Source organism: Podarcis muralis, chromosome 1 (assembly GCF_964188315.1).
Source record: "Podarcis muralis chromosome 1, rPodMur119.hap1.1, whole genome shotgun sequence".
Taxonomy (NCBI): Eukaryota; Metazoa; Chordata; class Lepidosauria; order Squamata; family Lacertidae; genus Podarcis; species Podarcis muralis.
The window spans coordinates 124,088,037-124,110,184 of record NC_135655.1 but is presented as its reverse complement, the minus strand read 5'-3'; the positions used below and the strand labels follow the sequence as shown (position 1 = coordinate 124,110,184).

Here is a 22,148-nt window from a genome sequence, read left to right as displayed (position 1 = left end):
GAGTGTCAGCTATTTTATGGATTTTTATTGCCCAAATGTATACTGCTGACAAGGGTTGCCGTATATCCAAATTTTGCCGTGCATTTTTTAGGCAAACCTAGATGTGGGGCAGGTTGCAGTTTTGAGAGAGAGATAGAGATATTTAATGTTTTTTGTGTCCCCATCTAATCTTGCCCCTTTCAATAAATAGAAAGAGAGAGAAGAGAAAGAGGCAAGATTAGATGGGGACACAAAAAGCATTACAAAAATAATCAAGATCCCTGCACCTGCTCAGTTCATGGGCCCGTTTGGAAAAGTTGTGTTTTGCTTCGCAAGAATGCAATGCAATGCAAAGGAGGCTTCTATGGGCTGCATTTTGGCTGGGTGTGAGGGAGTCCTGGAGGGAGGGAGATTAAACTACAAGCTGGCCACTGAGGTGTGTAGATGAGGCCTGCCATAAGGTTGTGGGACTATTACACTATTTGTCCCAATTGTTCAACCAACCTCGGCCTTGGAGACAAGAGACCACATACAAAGCATTTTGAAAGAACAGCTGGTATAATCCAGATGGAATTTAACAGGAAAACATGAGTTGATTAATATATATATATATTTATTTATTTAAAAAACATTAGCCCAGGTTTGTTAAATGTGTACAATTTCACACATCAAACGGTGGCCTTTCACCCTCATGAAATGCTGAAATTTGAACAGCTTGGGAAGTCCGTAATTCCAAGAGAAGGCACAAGCCCATGTGTCTTCAAAGACCCACCAGCAGTTTTTCAAGCCAGGAATCTGCATGGGCGCTTTGCAGCTACTGAGCAAAAGGGTTTGCGTGGATTGTAACATCTTTAACATGGACGTCGTTAAGGGGGCGGAATGTCTTCTCGTTCACTGGCAGTTTCTCCAGCTCATCCAGGGTATCCAAGCCATCGATGACCCTGTTTGAGCAGGCAAGAAATGAAAAATAGCAATGAGAACCTCCCTGCACAGAAAGTCACAAACTTCTGATGACAATTTTTCAACCTCCCGGAATGATACGTCTTCTGATATACATAAAAACTTAAGGCTGGCATGACACAGTTCATGTTGCCGCCAGCTCGAGTATGACAACATTATTAAATCCTGCATTATACAATTCAATACTGTAATACTCACTTCCCAAACACGGTGTATTTCATGTCCAGGTGTGGCTGTTTGCCGTAGGTGATGAAGAATTGAGACCCATTTGTATTTGGACCATTATTTGCCATAGAAACAACTCCACGGACACTGTGCTGAGAGAGGAAGATGCAATGGGAGTGGGGACCCAAAAACAAGGGTTTTTTTTATTTTATTATTATAGCATTTTTCTACTGTCTTTCACCAGATCGTCTTAAAATGTAACACACTAAAATGCAATAAATTATTATTATATGCTACTACATCTCTGGGTTTGTTTTGTTTCCTTCCAAGCCAAAAAAAAGGGCAACTTCCCTGTTCACATAAACGTACAGCAACAAGAAACTGTTAGTGAACAAAGCAAAACATACTTTTAAGTATTCACTGTATTCATCTTCAAATTTTCTGCCCCAAATGCTATTTCCTCCTTTTCCGGAGCCTGAAAGAACAAGAGGGATGGGGGAAGTTGGGTAGATAGGTTAGCAGGATTCCTACAAATCCAGGCACCTTTTCCCCATGTCCACAACATTACACATATCTCTCTTAAGTCCTTAGCAAATTGGTGATGACTAAGCAATGGGAGATGTCCTCTCTGGTTTGTGCTGCTGTTTGGGAAAAAGGCAAGAAATAACGAAAAGACTTTCTCAGCAGCATAACAGACTCAGGCCATTTCTCATCTCTCAAAAACCTCACTGCAGATCAGAGAACACCCCATGCCTCTCCCCAGAGCTCCCCAAATATGGAAGAGGACAGTAAAGCAAACATACTGCAAGGCATCTACAGGGTAGAAAGAACCAGAATTGGGAGGACTGTATTGTACCTCCATTTCAGAAGCAACCTATTTATGACGCTATTATCCCCCTGGGTAATATCATAGAACTCAAAGGAACTTGCATTGGATTTCCAAGTGGTCTTTCGTGCAGATTCTGGTTAGATTCCGCAAGGTTCCTGAATCATGTGCGTTTAGATGATGTCCAAGCCTAACCTCCTAGATTTCCCCTTGTTAAGCACCTTTCAGATGATTTAGGACTTGCATAGTTATTAGGTAAAGGTAAAGGGACCCCTGACCATTAGGTCCAGTCGTGATCGACTCTGGGGTTGCGGCACTCATCTCGCTTTATTGGCCGAGGGAGCCGGCGTACATGTGGCCAGCATGACTAAGCCGCTTCTGGCGAACTAGAGCAGCGCACGGAAATGCTGTTTACCTTCCTGCCGGAGTGGTACCTATTTATCTACTTGCACTTTGATGTGCTTTCGAACTGCTAGGTGGGGAGGAACAGGGACCGAGCAATGGGAGCTCACCCCGTCGCGGGGATTCGAACGGCCGACCTTCTGATCGGCAAGTCCTAGGCTCTGTGGTTTAACCCACAGCGCCACCCGCGTCCTGATAGTTATTAGGTACTAGGGTTAAATATTACCACCAATTTCAAAGGAAACAGACATTGATCTGACTGGCTCCAATCTCTATGTTGGCAAAGGATGATATTAACATTAGCATGAAGGAACCAGGTGGATGCCATCAATATCAGAGCAGAATCCACTGATCTAAGAAAAGTCACAGCAGATTCCACTTGTAGCTGATCTTTTTTGACATATTGTGGACCTTCACTAACGAGTGTTTTCACAATTTCCTGTTGTATACAAGAACCAGCCATTTCACTAAGAGACTAAGCTGTGAATCAGGAGGTCGAACTGAGAATCTCCTGGTTTGCAGAGTTTCAATTCAATTCTCACCACCGTGAACTTGCCACTCTTAGAAAGATCACTATTCTCCGCATCTCAAGTCTTCATGGGCAACATGGGATATTAGAGTTGGCCTACATTATAAGATTGCTCTAATGGGGCTCTACAAACACGCTAAGTATTATGATTCTGATGCACTGGATACTTTTTTTGAAATACCATCTAAACAGCCTGTAGCCTTGACTGGCCTTCCTTGCATATACAGTAAAGGTAAAGGTAAAGGTACCCCTGCCCGTACGGGCCAGTCTTGCCAGACTCTAGGGTTGTGCGCTCATCTCACTCTAGAGGCCGGGGGCCAGTGCTGTCCGCAGACACTTCCGGGTCACGTGGCCAGCGTGACAAGCTGCATCTGGCGAGCCAGCGCAGCACACGGAACGCCGTTTACCTTCCCGCTGGTAAGCGGTCCCTATTTATCTACTTGCACCCGAAGGTGCTTCCGAACTGCTAGGTTGGCAGGAGCAGGGACCGAGCAACGGGAGCGCACCCCGCCGCGGGGATTCGAACCGCCGACCTTTCGATCGGCAAGCCCTAGGCACTGAGGCTTTAACCCACAGCGCCACCCGCGTTCCCATGCATATGCAGTACTGCCTTTTAAAATCCAAAATTAGTATCTGTTTGTTTGAAAGAATTCAATAGCACAACAACAGTTCTCATGTTGACTGATGCTTCTCTCAGTTCTCCAAGAGAATGATTTAAGATTTAAGAATGATTTGTAACTTTAAAAAAAGGAATTACCTGTTGGATCTCCAGTCTGCACCATAAATCCTTTGATATTCCGGTGAAAAATACAGCCATTGTAGTAGTTACTAGCGCAGAGTGCCAGAAAATTCTAGAAAAAGAACCAGAAGCCTAGTTAAGAAATAAACCAGCAGTAAAATTCAAAATGGTACAAGGACATAAAATTTTGCCCCCTTTGAATCACATGTTCCTTTCTTTTCCTTTTTCTTTCCAGCACTAACTGCTGTAACCTTTAAATTATTTAAACCATTATTTTTTGCCAATCTGATTTTTTGTGGTGTTAGAAAATCCAGATTAAAATGTAACAAAATTTTGGTAAAAACAACTGTGCGTAAAACTTGCATAGACAAACTACTGGCAATGCACAATAAACTCCTGCATGGAAACATCTTTCATCTAACCAGCATTCATTTTATATTAATATAGCTATAATGGAGAAAGTTCCACATAATTTGAGATTTAGACAAGGACTAAAACCTCCAGACAAATTTGGCATCCCTTCGTTACATACACAGTGGAAGCATCTTTTTCAAGACAACCTTGACAAATCTGGAATGATACTTGGGAATCAAATAACATAAATAGTCTTCCTTTATGTGTATACAACTTTTATTCTTGCTTTATTCTTTCATTCTTTCCCCCCCTTTTTATTCTTGCTTGGTTTTTCATCTTTTAATTTTCATCTGATGTTATGAAATAACAAATCTTTACCCGAACGCCACATTCATTTATGTTGCGTTCTACTATTTGCAGCCGATGGAACGAACTGAAGACTGGCTTATCTTTATCTGGTGAAACTATTTTGAAAACAGAACGTGCCTCAAAGGAAACTGGATCAGCGGGTGCAAAGGCGTCAGGGCGTAGCTCTGTTAATTACAGCAGACTGCCTACTAAGGAATGAAAGCACCTATTCTAACAGGAAACAAGGATGATTCACTAACCCTACCTACCTTTTCATGTTCGATTGTACCTTAATGAGAATTTAATTTAACAGAATTATTTTAATTCCATTTTTATCCAACCATTTCCTCCCAGGAGCTGAAGATTGCATACATGATTCCCCCACTCACCCAATGTCAGTGACTGACCTAATGTCATCCGGTTACCGTATTTTTCGCTATATAAGACACACTTTTCCCCTCCTAAAAAGTAAGGGGAAATGTGTGTGCGTCTTATGGAGCGAATGCAGGCGGGAGGCTCTGCTCAGCGCTCCCTTTAAAGAGCGGTGTGGAGCGTGTGTGCGGCTCTTGGGGGCTTTTCCCCGAGGAGGGAGAAGGGCTGCCCTCCCTCCTCGGGGAAAAGCCCCTAATAATAATAATAATAATAATTTATTTATTTATATCCCACCCATCTGGCTGGGCCTCCCCAGCCACTCTGGGCGGCTTCCAAAAAAATATTAAAATACTCTAATACATCAAACATTAAAAGCTTCCCTAAAGAGGGCTGCCTTCAGATGTCTTCTAAAAGTCTGGTAGTTGTTGTTCTCTTTGACATCTGGTGGGAGGGCGTTCCACAGGGAGGGCGCCACTACCAAGAAGGCCCTCTGCCTGGTTCCCTGTAACTTGGCTTCTCGCAGTGAGGGTACCGCCAGAAGGCCCTCAACACTGGACCTCAGTGTCCGGGCAGAACGATTGGGGTGGAGACACTCCTTCAAGTATACAGGACCGAGGCCGTTTAGGGCTTTAAAGGTCAGCACCAACACTTTGAATTGTGCTCGGAAACGTACTGGGAGCCAATGTAGGTCTTTTAAGACCGGTGTTATGTGGTCTCGGCGGCCGCTCCCAGTCACCAGTCTAGCTGCCGCATTCTGGATTAATTGCAGTTTCCGGGTCACCTTCAAAGGTAGCCCCACATAGAGCGCACACACACTCCGCACGCTCTTTAAAGAGAGCACGGCTCTTGGGGGAGCCTTAGCTGCGCGCAGCCTCTCCCGGGCAAGGGGAGTCTTCATCCCGCTACCCGGGAGAAGCTGTGCGCGGCTATCCCATAAGCCAGGACAGCCAGCGGGATTGCTGTGCAGCGATCCCGCTTGCTGTCCTAGCTTCTGGGATTCAGAAATTTTTTTCTCTTGTTTTCCTCTTCCAAAAACTAGGTGTGTCTTATGGTCTGGTGCGTCTTATAGAGCGAAAAATACGGTAGCTTCATAGCTGAGTGGGGATTTTCAACCCTGGTCTCCCAGATACTAGTCCAACACACTCAACTAACTCATCGCACCAGCTCTCAATTTGGTATATGAAATCTAAACATGGAAGGTCATATTATTTAACAGACAGAGGTGGGCAGACCTGTGGTCCTTAGCCTAATTTCAATAGCTCTTTGCAAGCCATCAGTTCAGACCTGCAATGTCTGAAAGAGCAATGTGTACTGTCCCCCCCTCCTGTAGTGTGTATGGGGGCGGGGGGGGAGGAAAGAGAAGGGGGGCTATCACTTACTTCACATGCCTTGGGTGCTCTTTCACAGAATAGCTCTATTTTAATTTCTCCCACATCGGTGTGTAGGGTCACAGCCTGGGGGGGTGGGGGGAGAGAGGAAAAAATATTATTTATTCACAGCAGTCCAGGCAAACAGCAGCCAAATCAGCAATACAATTAAGCCGGGTTATCTTAGAGCAAGAGGAGCAGCACACACAAAAGTATCTTAAAATTATTTGCAGACAGCCAAAAAGTTTAATATTTATTATTTTATTTTATTTTATTTTATTTATTTATTTAATTTATATACAGTGGTAGCTCGGGTTAAGCACTTAATTTGTCTCGGAGGTCCGTTCTTAACCTGAAACTGTTCTTAATCTGAAGCACCACTTTAGCTAATGGGGCCTCCTGCTGCCGCTGTGCCGCCGCTGCACGATTTCTGTTCTCATCATGAAGCAAAGTTCTTAACCCGAGGTAATATTTCTGGGCTAGCAGAGTCTGTAACCTGAAGTGTATGTAACCTGAAGCGTATGTAACCCGAGGTACCACTGTACTGCCCTATACCTGGAGGTCTCAGTGCGGTTCACAGAACAAAATCAAAATATAAAACCACAATATATATAATCAAAATAAAAACAACAACCCAATAACGCACACCGCCTCCAAATTCTGTTTAGCTATCCTTTTGCAAGTAAAGTAATGCATTTCCACAACTAGTTAGCTTCGCCTCCGCCCTGGCCCAGGTGTCTGGCTCAGAATGCACACATAGAATATCAGGATGCAAACAAAACTCTCCCTTCAAGCAGGCAGGTTTTCTGATTGTGGAAACTTGACCCCTCTTGCAGGAATTACAATGCAAGGAGGTATGAACATTCAACCGGCTTCAGCAAAGATGCTTCAGGAATGTTTAGGGGAAAGGCCTAAAGAACATTTGCGCTGATCAAGTCTGCAGCCCAGAGGAAAAAATAATTCAACTGCAAGGTATTTACCGGTATGTATGTCGGATCCTATGCATATGGCACAGGAAGTTCATGCAACTGAGTTAAAAGTCACAGTCTGGGAAGTGGGGAAGAATTAAAATCTTAAATCAGGCATGCCTATCATTAGCTTTTAGTTAAAGCTATCCAATCCAGCCTTTAATGTCTGTTTTATATAATTATTACTGTACTGATTTTGTTCATTCGTTTCAATGTTTTTATTATGTTTTATTGCATTTTACATGTGCAGTAGACCCGCAACTTTGGCACATTTAACTTGTGTGCATTTGGCTTTGTGCACTTGGTAAAACAATAACAATGATAATTTAAAGGGAAGGTGGCAACTTTTGCAATCCCACCTGCCACTGCACCCAATGTGTTTTCACTATGCGTGATTTTGGCTTTATGCACTATCCATGGAATGTTAACCACCGTGTCAGTTGCAGGTCTAGTGCATTGTAAATTGCTTTTTAATGTAAAGTGATATACAAGTCTAAGAAACCACTTTTTTAAAATTGTGAGGATTACTGAGATAATGTGTGAGAAGCACTTTATACTATCATTATTATTATTTATTATTAATAATAATAATTGAATCTATATGGTGCCCTATGCCCGGAAATCTCAGGGCGGTTCACAGAACAAAATCAAAATATAAAACCACAAAATATATAATCAAAATAAAAACAATTGGACTACTAAATAACTGTATTATGAAACTAAACTGGAAGATTATTTATGGAAGTCTCCAATGGTTATCTTAAAAGCAGATAGGATACTGGAACAACCAGTCTTACCATCTTTGCTGGCCAGGAATGCAAAGCATATCAGAAGAGGCAACACCATCTGAACCTGTCAGGATTTCACAATTCTGCAGCAACAGAAGACAGAGCATCATGATTTGCCATGGGAGGTGGGAGAGAGAGAGCATGTAAATTCAGTTTGTTGCTTCTTCTTCTTTGTTAAGAAGATTGCCAACAGCAACATCATAATCTTACCCCTTTCGCCTTCACCCACTCCTTGCTGTATATATATAAAAAAAATGGCTGATATTTTTTCTAGGATAATAAGCTACCCAAAAGAAAAAAGAGCAACCTCATCTATTCAGCTCTATACATCATTCTCCACCCCTGTCATTCACACTCCTGTCATTCATGTACATCTACATCAATGTTAAAGCTATATTAGTTAAAGGGACCCCTGACCATTAGGTCCAGTTGTGGCCGATTCTGGGGTTGCGGTGCTCATCTCGCTTTATTGGCCGAGGGAGCCGGCATACAGCTTCCGGGTCATGTGGCCAGCATGACTAAGCCACTTCTGGCGAACCAGAACAGCGCACGGAAACGCTGTTTAGCTTCCCGCCGGAGCGGAACCTATTTATCTACTTGTACTTTGACGTGCTTTCGAACTGCTAGGTTGGCAGGAGCAGGGACCGAGCAACGCGAGCTCACCCTGTCGCAGGGATTCAAACCACCGACCTTCTGATCAGCAAGTCCTAGGCTCAGCATTAAAGCTACGTTTAATACTGAGGTAGCACTGTGATAGGACTTTTATGGTCTTAGATATATGGTAATGTTCATAAGTGTACCAACCAAGCACGTACATAGATCAGCACAGGAAGACCAACCTGGAACCATTTTGATTCCTAAACTGAGCAAATGTTTTCTCTGCAAGGTCTAAGTGGGAAACCTCCCCATTGTCTCTTTCCACACAAATCCTGTCTTAAGCGCACATTTCAGATATGAATAGGGTGTGAGCCTGTGACATGGCCCAGGAACTAAGTATTTTTCATTACAAAAGACTGGCCAGGCTACCCAGGCAATCCAATCAAGTAACCTGCCAGGCAGGAGATAAACAAGGACAGGAGAAAAACAACATTCAAATTTCTGTTTAAAGACGGCCTTTTCTGTGATGTAGGTATGATGTATCTGAGGGGTGGTCATAGGTTACACCCCTTCTGTGATGTATGTATGATGTTTCTGGGGGTGGTCTTGATCTACAGGGTGGCAATTTCAAAAGTCTTTATAAGGCCTTACGCACCATTTTTCTGGGTTCCTCCTCTCTCCTGCGGGTGAGGGGAGCACCCTGTTGCAACAGTTCAATAAAGATCAAGCTTACTAGCTGCTTTGCTTCTCAATATTCTCTGGTTGGCCTCTGTTATCTCTCCTACCAATAGGGAACCTATGTAAGGACTCTATATGGGCTCTTGGGTACCCCATAAGGGAAAAGGGCAATTTTTTGTTTAGAACAACTGTATACAGAAACACATAGCATTCTGGTTTCACCAAATCCACTGCTTTGTGCAAGCTGATCTAGGGGTGCCAACTTGAATACAATATGGGGGGGGGGAACTCCTTGGCCCCTAGGAGTTGGCTCCTATGACCTGATCCTAAGCATGTTTACTCAGAAGTAAACACCACTTAACTGGGGTGGGACTTACATCCAAAGAGCAAAGATATAACCTGATCTGAAGAATCAGGTGCATGCACACGAAGAAGTGTGCATGCACACGAAAGCTCATACCAAGAACTAACTTAGTTGGTCTTTAAGGTGCTACTGGAAGGAATATTTTTTTGTTTTGACTATGGCAGACCAACACGGCTACCTATCTGTAACTGATCTGAAGAATACACGCTGAGTTCAGGAGCACTTTCTCCCAGGTAAGCCAAATAACAGGGACGCAGCATCCTTCATTATTACTTTTTTGCTACTTTGTTTAGGTCAATTTTTGATGTTTTAGCATGTTTTTAATATTCTGTTGGGAGTCGCCCAGAGTGGAAAATGGGCGGGATAAGAAAAAGAAGAAGGCCAGTGAAAATCAAGGCTGCTACTGCAGCTACGAACTCTTGTCTTATTGTTTATTGTTGCAGAAATGCGTTTTGATCAACCGCTTCATCTCCACCCACCCCGCTGCAAATGGACAGATCCTGCACTGCTCTGATCCTGCGCCGCTCGCCGCTTACCTAAGAAGGGACGGCAACCTGGGCGCCGCTTGGCTCCTCGTGGGACCCGGGCAGGAAGTAGCGCTTCCCCGAGCCTGGGAGCCCGCCGGGAGGGCAGGAGGCGGCGCCGGATTTGGCCCGCGGAGCGAAGGAGGAGCCGAGCAGAGTCAGGCCTGGGCGGGCTCCGGTTCATCCTGATCCGCGTTCTGCACGTTCTGTGAGTACCAAGAAAAATGCATGCAAGAAAATGCATGCAGGGCTTGGGTTTTTTAAATTATTATCGTCTCTTTGCACAGAATAACATCCGTCTCCCTGCCCTCTTCCTGTTCAACTCTTTATTCGCTCCCCCACACTTTCACTTTTGGGGCGCTCATATTAAAGCATATTCTCTACCCCTGAAATACTTAATAGGAGGATTTTATAAATGACAAACACAGGATTCTTGTACTTCTTGTCCTTTCGATTTTTGACCCACTAGGTTATTCTAACTGGAATGGAAGTGGAGGTTTTTGGTAACGTGTGGGGCTATCATTGAACACTAGGGAGGCTACTTTTCTAGATTCACTTCTGTGAGAGTAGATCTCTTGCTTTATCTTGAGCTTTTGCCCTTTAGAGGGTTTTTTTCTTTTAAAAGAGTAGCCCAGATAATTTCCACTGTGATGAGCTTTTTACCTTTACCTATGAGTTTTTAAAACCAGCTGTTCAAAAAAAGTGTGGATTGAGAATAAATGGGGAGAACATTTATTTGCAGTGGAGGGGACATTTCTCTCCCCCGCCAAAAGAAGCTGGGGAGACTTCGGCTATTACCATATTGGTAGAGAAATGAAAGTTTGGATGAGGCCAGCAATTGTGTTGTTTGCAGCTACAGTGTATATTCCTTGGATGCAGAATTTCTTCAAAATCTAGTACACAGTAGTGCTCAAGCTCAGCTATAGCACTGCAAAGAGGTGCACACTTTTTTCATCCCCATGGTTAATCCTGTGAACAGTGGTTCTGAACCTTTTTGTCAAAACACTTTGGACAAAATTTTGGTGGAATCCTTGCTGCTAAAATCCTGTCCATGGTTAGGCAGTTTGCTCATGACAGATGTAACATTCCCAGAGAAGATGTTATGATTGGAAAATTTCCTGTGAATTTATTTGCCATTCATTTTCAGTTCTGCATTAAACAAGAGTTGTTTTCAATTCTTAAGGGGTGTATTTCTTTAATATTCTATTGCATCTTACCCTACCCAGATGTTTAGGAAGCTTGTAGGAGTTTTGTTTTAGTCTTATTCTACTGCAGGCTTAATCTCCTGCATGTTTTAGATTACCGTTGTACATTTTTAGTGATAATTTTATTGTTTTATCTTTTATTGTAAACCAGGGGTCAGCAAGGTTTACCTCGCCTGGGCCGGTTCACTACAGCAGAGATCACTCTGTGGGCCGGATTGTGCATGTGTGTGAGTGCGTGCACCCGCGATTTCCGGCATCTGTGTCTGTGCAGACATGATTTTGGCGCATGCGCATGGTGCTGCAGAAGCGAGTCCCCGCGCTGTGGGGACTTGACAAGCGGGCGACTCGGTTTGAGGGCGGCTCGTGGGCCAGTTAAACAACCCCCGGCCCATGGGCCTTAGGTTGCCTAAAGGTAAAGGTAAAGGGACCCCTGACCATTAGGTCCAACTGGGGTTGCAGCGCTCATCTTGCTTTATTGCCGAGGGAGCCGGCGTACAGCTTCCAGGTCATGTGGCTAGCATGACTAAGCCGCTTCTGGCGAACCAGAGCAGTGCATGGAAATGCCGTTTACCTTCCCACCAGAGCGGTACCTATTTATCTACTTGCACTTTGATGTGCTTTCGAACTGCTAGGTTGGCAGGAGCAGGGACTGAGCAACGGGAGCTCACCCTGTTGCGGGGATTCAAACCACCGACCTTCTGATCGGCAAGCCCTAGGCTCTGTGGTTTAGACCACAGCGCCACCTGCGTCCCTCTTTAGGTTGCCTACCCCTGTTGTAAACCTCTCTGAGGTTTTTCTACACCTGGTATATAAAGTTTATGAAAGAAAATAAATATTGGTCAACCTACTGATTTTTTTCTTCTTCCTCACCTTTCAGGTTCTTCAGGAACCTGTATGCAACTGAATCGGATTCCGAGGCAGTTCTTGCACATACGGTCTTTGTTCAATTTGACTGTGCGATCCTTCATGGATCTGAAAGTTCTCGTTTCTTCCCTTAATGATTTTGCTTCGCTCTCTCTGGCTGAAAGTTGGGACAATGTGGGGCTCCTGGTTGAGCCAAGCCCTCCCCACTCTGTCCGCACCCTCTTCTTGACCAATGACCTCACGGAGGAAGTGATGGAAGAAGCCCTGCAGAAGAAGGCAGATCTCATTCTCTCTTACCACCCGCCTATTTTCCAACCACTGAAACGCGTAACGTGGAAAACGTGGAAGGAACGTCTCGTGATCCGAGCCTTGGAGAACCGAATGGGCATTTATTCTCCACATACCGCGTATGACGCTGTACCTCACGGAGTCAACAACTGGCTTGCAAAAGGATTTGGTGAGACATTACTGTTTTTAAATATAAAATGAATGTCAAAATTTATATACAGTGGTACCTCAGGTTACATACGCTTCAGGTTACATACGCTTCAGGTTACAGACTCTGCTAACCCAGAAATAGTGCTTCAGGTTAAGAACTTTGCTTCAGGATGAGAACAGAAATCGTGCTCTGGCAGCGATTAGCTAAAGTGGTGCTTCAGGTTAAGAACAGTTTCAGGTTAAGTACGGACCTCCGGAACGAATTAAGTACTTAACCTGAGGTACCACTGTATTGGGATGGGCCATGCATGAAGAAAACCAACCATAACATATCAACATAAGGGAGGGATATAATTATAAATGAAGGGACACGGGTAGCACTGTGGCACAGAGCCTAGGACTTGCCGATCAGAAGGTCGGCGGTTCGAATCCCTGTGACGGGTGAGCTCCCGTTGCTCGGTCCCTGCTCCTGCCAACCTAGCAGTTCAAAAGCACGTCAAAGTGCAAGTAGATAAATAGGTACCGCTCCGGCGGGAAGGTAAACGGCGTTTCCGTGCGCTGCTCTGGTTCGCCAGAAGCGACTTAGTCATGCTGGCCACATGACCCGGGAGCTGTACGCCGGCTCCCTCAACCAATAAAGCGAGATGAGCGCCGCAACCCCAGAGTCGGTCACGACTGGACCTAATGGTCAGGGGTCCCTTTACCTTTTTATAATTATAATTAAACGGTGCCATGGAATCACTGCATGGTTATAGGAAGAGAGAGGTCTAACACGGACATAAATGGTGACTAGGGCTTTATGAAATGAACAGCCTTTCTAAAGCAGTGCAGAACATTGTCTTTCTGTACATCCAATTTGCTGAAAGATTTCCTAGAGAAGCCTTCCCAACCTGGTGCCCTCTAGATGTTGTTGGACTTGAGCTCCCGTCGTGTGTCCAGTGGCCATGCTGGCTGAAGCTGATGGGTGCTTGGAGACCTGGCTAAAATCTTATCATATCTGCTTTCATAAAATATTCCATCTGGTTGCAAGGAAGATAGAACTTTGCCATGTGTGTTGTACAAATCCTTTAACGTGGTACTTTTCTTTTTCCTCAGGTGCCTGCATCTCTGCTCCCTTGCAGCCTGCAACAGCTTCCAGTTACCCCACAGGGGGGTCTTTCCGCGTTGAGTTTACCGCTTGCCCGGATGACAACCTAGACACAATTTTGACCCGTTTGCGTGGGGTGCCAGAGGTGTCGCTTATCACAACTGTTCCTGCCAGGTAATGTTGAAGGCTAGCCAAGGTGTTTCACTCTTGCTGTCAAACAGAAACCAACAATTCTGGCAGGTGGCCTTGCTGGCCCAGTCAGAAATTGTGGTTTGCCAACCCCTTTTTCTGCAGACAAGCCGATTCCCTAGATAATCTAATCCAAAAGTGACTAGAGTATGAATAAGACCAGGCCCTGTTTTTCCAGGAAAGGGCTCAACTGGCATACAAGTGTAGGAGCAAATTGTGGAATGATGTGTTAAGAATCTTGGTTTGGTGTTAATGACTTTTAACGAATGTTTGGTATATTGGTTTACATTTAGAAAGTAACTTGCCCTGGGATTGCTGTGTGGTGAAAAGCAGGATAGAAAATTAATGTATGAATTAAATAAGATATTGGTGGTAGAAGCCATTTCTGGCTACTTTGAGCACCCAGGAGCAGGGCTTTCTTCAGAAAACCCCAAACCTTCATAGGGAAGGCAACTCTTTCCAGAACATGCAAAATACCTCCTAAGATCACTAGATCCTCTAGTTCCCAGTATGCCCATCTTAACTGGATAAAGCTTCCGTTTCTTCATCCTCATCCAATCCATAACTGCCACCAGACACTACAACAGAATTTCTACTATAACCCCCAATATCATATTATGGGAGATGGGTGAGCATTGTGGATATGGGTGATTCCCTGCCTTGAACATTTGAGTGACCTGACCCAACCTATTCAAAGAGAGGTTGGCATGGAAGAGGAGATGGATACTTGTAGTACACCTGTGGCCCTGCAGATGTTGTTGGACCCAAACTCTCATCAGTCCCATTTAGGAGCCAGTAATGAGGGATGACGGCAGAGAGTCCATCAACGTCTGGAGGGCCAAAGACCATGGATGGGGTAGAGAAGCAGCAAGAGCTTCTGAGCCTACTTTCAAGAGAGCATTGGAGTTAATGTTATTCACCCAAAGCATAATTAGTAGATCACAACTGATTTTTTTTAAAAAAGAATATTAAAAAGTTACAATTTCCTCAAGGGTTGAAGGGGAAGAGCAGACGCGAGTCGGCGTGAACTGCACCCAGCAAGCCTTGCTGCAAGTGGTGGCCTTGCTCTCCCAGAACAGTCTTCTCTATCAAAAGACTGAAATCGTATCATTACAGAAGGTAAGTCACACGTGTGCATGGAAACAGAGAATTCTAAGAATTGGGAGGCATCGCGAGGATCATCTAAAGGTAAAGGACCCCCAACAGTTAAGTCCAGTGGGCTCATCTCACTTTACTGGCCGAGGGAGCCGGCGTTTGTCCACAGTTTTCCCAGGTCATGTGGCCAGCATGACTTAGCTGCTTCTGGCGAAACCAGAGCAGCGCACGGAAACGCCGTTTACCTTCCCGCCGGTGTGGTACCTATTTATCTACTTGCACTTTGACATGCTTTCAAACTGCTAGGTGGGCAGGAGCAGGGACCGAACAACGGGAGCTCACCCCGTCATCACGGGGATTCGAACCGCTGACCTTCCGATCGGCAAGCCCTAGGCTCTGTGGTTTAGACCACAGTGCCACCCGCGTCCCCGAGGATCATCTAGCCCTGCAGAAATATGCAGCTGCCTCATGCAGGGATCGAGCTTGCAACCATGGCATTATCAGCACCATGCGCAACTGAGCCATCCAGGCTTGCTTTGAGGAAGGGGTCTGGCCTGAGGCTGCAAAATATACCGTGCTCTGATGGAAGAGTAGAAGACTTCTATCTTAGGAAGGAGGTGGAATGAATGGGCCAGCTACCTCAATGAGCTTAAAAGAGCCCCTCCCCTTCTCCATCAATAACCCTGTTGTGTACTTTGGCACCTTGAGCACAGCTTGTCTGCCCATATCTTTGTTGTTTAGTCGTGTCTGACTCTTCGTGACCCCATGGACCAGAGCATGCCAGGCACTCCTGTCTTCCACTGCCTCCCGCAGTTTGGTCAAACTCATGTTTGTATCTTAAAGAACACTGTCCAACCATCTCGTCCTCTGTCGTCCCCTTCTCCTTGTGCCCTCCATCTTTCCCAACATCAGGGTCTTTTCCAGGGAGTCTTCTTTTCTCGTGAGGTGGCCAAAGTATCGGAGCCTCAGCTTCAGGATCTGTCCTTCCAGTGAGCACTCAGGGCTGATTTCCTTCAGAATGGAGAGGTTTGATCTTCTTGCAGTCCATGGGACTCTCAAGAGTCTCCTCCAGCACCAGAATTCAAAAGCACTGCCTATATCTACTTAACATTATGTTGCAAGTGTGGGGAACTTTGGGACTGCTGAACTACAACTCTGAGCAGCCCCAGCAAGCATGGCCCGTGACCAGGAAGATGGGAACTGTAGTTCAGCAGCATCTGAAGCCCTGTTATATTGGATGTGTGTGTGTCTCACACACCTTTTTGAAGCCTCTGGGTAACTGTTTCCTTGCACTGTTAGCTTGATTCTGTTTGGAGGGTTGCCTTGTCCTGCCTCTAGGATAAGTATAAGCTTAAGAAGCCAAGAGAGGTCTTTCCTGGGTGTGAGAGAGAAGATTGGGAACTGACGGAGATGGGTAGAGGGCAAGATTTCAAACGCTTATTTTATGCAGCAAATGTTAATCGCTTTCCTCTGCCATGTAGTCTCATGGAGGCTATAATGTGCTGATCCAGATCGGGATGCAACTGCTGTTTCCTGGCAGTGCTTCCCACTAGGTTCGTTGCTGGTAGGGTAGGATGAGCCACTGCAATGACAGAAATGGTGACTAGGAAGTTGTGGCTGCATCCACTATTTGAAGACAGTTTGGGATCCATTTACGTCCTGAGACTCCAGTTACAGCCTGTTCCTGTGCATTTTTGCTGAAGTCCATGGGGCCTGCTCCCAGGTAGGAATGCAAAGGCTCTCAGTCTTTCTGTTGGCACATCAAAAATTAAAATAACTTATAACTTTTTCATATCGAAAAATCAGAACTCCTATTAGATTAAACAAGTTCCGTTTCAAATACTGAAATACTAAATAAGATGGATAACAATGTGTAATAGAAAAAGAAGTATGAAATTAGGTTAAAGGTATGTGAAAGAAAGTAATAGAAGTGGAAAGAAATTGCAATTGAGTAGATTGGAAGTCTAACACAAAGGTGGGGTGAGGGGTGGTGGATGGTGATGGGAAAATGAATTATCTATGGGATTGAGTGTAGGTATGTTTGAACACTTTTAAGGATTGTATGAAATGTATGTTTGTATATTTGTAATATATGTGTATTAATGCTGAATTATTTTAACAATAAAAACTTTTCCCAAAAAAATTAAAGTAACTTATTAGAAAGAATAACAAATTACGTGAAATAGTCCAGGGGTTCCCAAACTGGTCTCCTGCAGTGTTTCTGCGGATCTGTGGTTGAAGATGGGAGGTGGCACATCCACTGCATTACATACTCGTATTGTTGTATTGCTTATATTGCATTTGGTATTATTGCAATTTGCATTGTATGGCATTCCAAGTAATACGAAACGCAATGTATAAAAAAACGGAAAGGAGCAATAAAATTGCAATTATAAGTCCCACAAGTGCATTTACAATGGTTAAAACAGGCAGAAGAATCAGGAAGCAGCCTACCCAGACTTTCAGTGGCCCGTGAGGGGAAAACGTTTGGGAACAACTGATACAGTACAGTCCTTTAAGAGTATCACATGTCTTTGGAAACGTGCTTGTATTTAGGGAAACTGTCCCTTGTCGAAGTGGGCCGAGATGTGTGTAAGCCCTTCTAAAGGAACTCTTTGATTTTTGCTTCTCCTCAGCCTCTTCTTGAAGATACTGGAATGGGACGCTTGTGTGCACTGAAGGAACCAGCTTCTATTTCCGTCTTGGTTGAAAGAGTGAAAAGCCACTTAAGACTGTCTCATATTCGCCTAGCCCTTGGAGCTGGAAAATCATTGGGTATGGTACTTGTATTTCCTCATATGAAGAAACATTGGGCCACAGACATGCATTACCGTATTTTTCGCCTTATAGGACACACTTTTCCCCCTCTAAAAATGAAGGGGAAATCTGTGTGTGTTCTATGGGGCGAATGCAGGCTTTTGCTGAAGCCTGGAGAGTGAAAGGGGTCGGTGTGCACCGACTCCTATCGCTCTCCAGGCTTCAGGAAGCTATCAGCAAGCCTGGGGAGCCCGCAGCAGTTCCCGCAAGGCTCCCTAGGCTGCGGATAGCAGCCAGCTTGCCCGGAGCGCCCCGCACTTCGGGCAGACATCCACAGCCTGCTGCCCAGAGCGCGGGGCGCGCTGAAGCAGAGCGCCCCGCGCTTCGGGCAGATATCCGCAGCTGGGGGGGGGGGAATAAATCCCCCCCCTTTATTTCCCCCCCCCACCAAAAAAAACTAGGTGTGTCCTATGGGCCGGTGCGTCCTATAGGGCGAAAAATACGGTACTTACTTCTTATAAATGGTCTATTCTGTATACAACAGGAGAATGTCCACTCGCTGCAGCAAAGAGCTAGTTAATTCTGAAGTGACTGTTTTTCTTCCTAATGTTAAACGGGGGCAGCCCATGTATCCTGGCTATGTAAGCAGACTTCAGATCCTTGAAGGAAAGGCAGGTTATAAATATTATAAAACACTGCTTGAATGCCAGTCTTGGCCATCCTCAATCTTAATGGGGCTTACGTCCAAGTAAATGTCTTTGAGATCAGTGGGACTTCCTCTCTAGTAAGCGTGTTTAGAATTGCAGAAGTAAAAGTGACTAAAGCAAGTTCAAACAGTCTATAATTGGACCAGCTGGAACTTCTGGAAGTGGTTTAAAAACATGCACACAAAGAGAGAGCAGATTCAAACAAATGTCTTCTGAACAGAACCTCTTTCTGAGGGTAGGTACCGTATTTTTTGCTCTATAGGACCATAGGAGGGGGAGAAGAGGGGAATTTTTTTTTCTTGTTCTTCCCCTCAAAAACAAGGTGCATACAAGAGCAGGTTGGGGAACAGCGCAAAGGCTGCATGCAGCCTTGCCATTGCCCCCCGAGCTTGTGGGGCTGCTTTCCCCCACCGCCAACCTCAAAGATCCCTGAAGACTTTGGAGCGCAGCTTCGGGGACAGCCTTTCAAGCCTCCGCAGAGCGGCGAGGTGCCTTCACCCCGCCGCCCTGCGGAGGCTTTGTGCATCCATCCCGAAGCTAGAACAGCGAGATGGAGGGCTGCTCAGCGCCCCGTCTTGCTGTTTTGGCTTCGGGGACAGCCTTTCAAGCCTACGCAGGGCGGCGGGGTGCCTTCACCCCGCCGCCTTGGGGAGGCTTTGCACAGCCATCCCGAAGCTAGAACAGCTTCGGGCTGCAGGCCGCTATCCGCAAGCCTTCGGAGCCCGGTGGAAGTTCCCGCCGGGCTCTGAAGGCTTGCAGAGAGCTGCCCGAAGCCCGGGGTGCGCAGCGACGCGCTCCCTGGACTTCAGGCTGCAGGCAGCTGTCCACAAGCCTGCGGAGCCTGGCAGGAACTCCCGCCAGGCTCCACAGGCTTGCGGATAGCTGCCTGAAGCCTGGAGAGCGCGAGGGGTCAGTGCACACCGACCCCTCTTGCTCTCCAAGCTTCAGTGAAAGCCTGCATTCGCTCCATAGGACGCACACACTTTTCCCCTTCATTTTTGGAGGGGAAGTGCGTCCTATAGAGCGAAAAATACGGTAGTTCTGTCTCACAATGGGGAACATGGAACAATTGAAGTGGTGAAGCTCACTACGATTTGTGGAGGACTTAACTTGGTCTTATAGCATTATATGGATCTAGGATGCAGGCTTAGACCGCTTGCCCACCTGGGCTGAGTGGTATCTTCCGGGCAGCAGCTCCTTATGGTCTTCGGCTGCTGGAGGTTTTTCAGGGTATTGTGACCAGGGTTTACTTACACTGGAGTTTGGTTGTGGGAACTGAACGTGAGGCTTCCTGTAGGCAAAATGTGCTCTTCTGCCAAGTTATAGCCTCCTCCTGTAGAAAACTTTGGAAACTGCATAATGCTCCTTGGCACAGGGATGGGGAACCTGCTGCCCTCCGGACCAATGTTGTTGGACCTCAACTCTCATCAGACCCTTTGGGAGAGCCACAGGTTCCCCCGCCTCCCTGAGAGGACCGACGGTGTAACAATGCGGTTTTACCATTTTGTAGAATCCCAGGTGAAGGTGGTTGCCCTTTGCGCCGGCTCAGGAAGTAGTGTTCTGAAAGGCACAGAAAGTGATCTCTACCTTACAGGTAAGAACCTCTCATTAATAATGTAGTCGATTCAAAGAACCTGTTTGGTTGCTGTCAGGGAAGATCGGTGAGTGCTAGCAGAGATAAGAGTCCAGGAATCCAGCCATATTTACAGGATTTATAGGTTTCTTCTTGCTATTTACAAAGAGCTCTGAGAGTCAGCCTGCATCATGGTGAGTCAGTTGCAGAGACTGAAGAAGCTTTCGTTTTCTTTCAGCATATCCACTTCCTGAACCCACCCCCCTTCCTTCCTCTGTTACGAGAGTGGCTGGGCCCCGGAAGTGGCTCCTCCCTCTTTGATTCATTGCTTCCTGACAGCCCTTCGTCACCCTCCTCGTCCAAGGAAGTACAGGAGGCTTATCTCTATAAGTCCCCCTTCTCTGCCTCCAATTCCCTGACAGTTGCCTAGGAATCGAGGTAGCGAAGACACCGGGTTTAACGGTTAAACCAAAGGGGCAGAGTGAAGAGCAGCAAGTATAACACACATGGAAATCTCGTGTCGCAGCTTTAATTAAGTCTTGGGGAGAAGGAAAAGGTGAGATGCAGGAAACAGGCACAAAAGAAAGATGGCGGATTGGGTGGGGATGTGAGAGCCATGCACAGCTTTCAGTTTCCTGCAATGCATCCTCATGGTTCTATGGGAAATTGGAAAATGAAGCTTTTTGGTACCTATGAGGCCTCTTCCTCAGCAGTGAACTTGCCTGGATTGAGCCCAGATCAATCTTTCTTGAAACCTGTTCACATCACTACATTTTTTTAAAGTATGCATTGTACTCTGCTTTTCAGCCAATGCCTGTAAGATCACTAACCAACACGGCCGTTGGCTCTTTTCTGTCTTAATTACAAGTGCTCAAATCCTAATCAATAACCAGTATCTTAATTATATTGGTAGGAGAGATGTCCCACCATGACGTACTGGATGCTGTTTCCAAAGGGATAAGCGTGATCTTGTGCGAGCACAGCAACACTGAGCGAGGCTTTCTGCTGGAGCTGCAAAAAGAGCTGGCTGTGCACCTTCAGAACAAGATCTGTATTGTAGTTTCTGAGAGAGACAGAGACCCCCTTCAAGTGGTATAGCAAAAGTGTGAGGTCCAGAACATCAGACTGTATTTAACATACAAAAATATAAAACGGGAGAGGCTCTGGTTAAAAGCACAATACGGTTTTCAAAGTGCTAGGGATAACCTGCCTGGAAATAAATGGCTGATTGACAATCTGTTTGCAAAATGTGACTTTCTTTACTATGTGCCCTGCTATTTAATTTTTATTCCACATAATCAAATGCTTTGTATTTTTGGGCAGCTGATACTGTTATCTCATCTTACTGCATTTTACCTTGTGAGGTAGGCAGTTCTCAAGGGGAGCAGAGCTCTCTCTCTCTAAGGCGGGGTGCGATCAGTCAAGCAAAAGACTAAGCACTGGGAAGGTGAGAGAAGAATTTCAACAGCAGTTCCTCCTGGGTGATGTGAAGCTTCCCTCCATAGTAACATTTGCTTCCCAGAAGTGTAGAGAGGGGGGTACCTGACGGAGAACTGTAAGGGCACCAAAGCAAGGAGGCACTAGCAAAGTAACACCATTTGTGGGGCCCCAAAGAGGACTTCCAGGTAGGTTCACAGGGTTGCAGCTAAAATCACACTTTGATTGGTAGCCTTAGCACAAAAATTAATCCGGAATTTTAGGAAAAAACTATTTCTCAATTTCACTTTTGGAATTTTATGCTGTGCAAAGAATCTCCCCCCCCCCTCCCGCCCCAGAAAGCACTTCTACCTGACAGCTAGCTTTTTTTTATCCTGGAAAATGTAAGACAAAAAATAAGCTAAACCAATGATTTATGTAGTACATGAAGATGCACATCTCAGAACTTTTTCAAACAAACTTTCAATGGTCTAATGGTCGTTGAACTGTCAGGGGTTGATCACTTCGATGTCAGAACCAGCAATATCTAATTTAGGCTGCAATCCCATGAACATTTATTTTGGAATTTGAACTTCTGAGTAAGGGATCAGTCCAAACTCCAGCCGTTGATGGTATGGGCTTTATGCAGCAGTAGGGGGGTGATGAATTCTACCCTGATTGGGCCCTTACATTATCACATGTTGGAACTGGAAAGCGCTCGGGGACTAACAAATCCTGCCCCATTTCAGGATCTTCCACTGGCTCTACAGCAGCACTTCTGCCAGCTCACACAAGGACTGCATGAATGCAGTGACACCACTACCATCCCACTACCTGGCACAAGAAGGGACATTTGA

General features: G+C 45.5%; 2 protein-coding genes across 4 annotated transcripts; one reads left to right on the top strand and one right to left on the bottom strand.

The window, feature by feature from the left end:
* Positions 1–571: 571 nt before the first annotated feature.
* Positions 572–10,099, bottom strand: PPIL3 (peptidylprolyl isomerase like 3). The gene is made up of 7 exons (XM_028751202.2): positions 9,973–10,099; positions 7,807–7,880; positions 6,054–6,128; positions 3,619–3,712; positions 1,512–1,579; positions 1,138–1,256; positions 572–920 (listed from the first exon to the last, which is right to left on the bottom strand). The coding sequence occupies exons 2-7, from the start codon at positions 7,807–7,809 to the stop codon at positions 794–796; spliced, it is 486 nt and encodes a 161-aa protein (XP_028607035.1). The 5' UTR covers positions 7,810–7,880; positions 9,973–10,099; the 3' UTR covers positions 572–793.
* NIF3L1 (NGG1 interacting factor 3 like 1) lies at positions 10,035–21,110 on the top strand. 3 transcript variants are annotated; one of them, XM_028751191.2, is made up of 8 exons: positions 10,075–10,168; positions 11,317–11,392; positions 12,043–12,486; positions 13,563–13,728; positions 14,736–14,862; positions 17,475–17,613; positions 19,813–19,896; positions 20,789–21,110. In XM_028751191.2, exons 3-8 carry the CDS (start codon positions 12,060–12,062, stop codon positions 20,971–20,973), a joined length of 1,128 nt encoding a protein of 375 aa, XP_028607024.2. In that variant the 5' UTR covers positions 10,075–10,168; positions 11,317–11,392; positions 12,043–12,059; the 3' UTR covers positions 20,974–21,110. The 3 variants fall into 3 exon arrangements, with proteins under 3 accessions (XP_028607008.2, XP_028607016.2, XP_028607024.2); XM_028751175.2 differs by lacking the exon at positions 11,317–11,392 and having other exon boundaries at positions 10,035–10,168; XM_028751183.2 differs by lacking the exons at positions 11,317–11,392; positions 19,813–19,896 and having other exon boundaries at positions 10,035–10,168.
* The last annotated feature ends 1,038 nt before the right edge of the window (positions 21,111–22,148 follow it).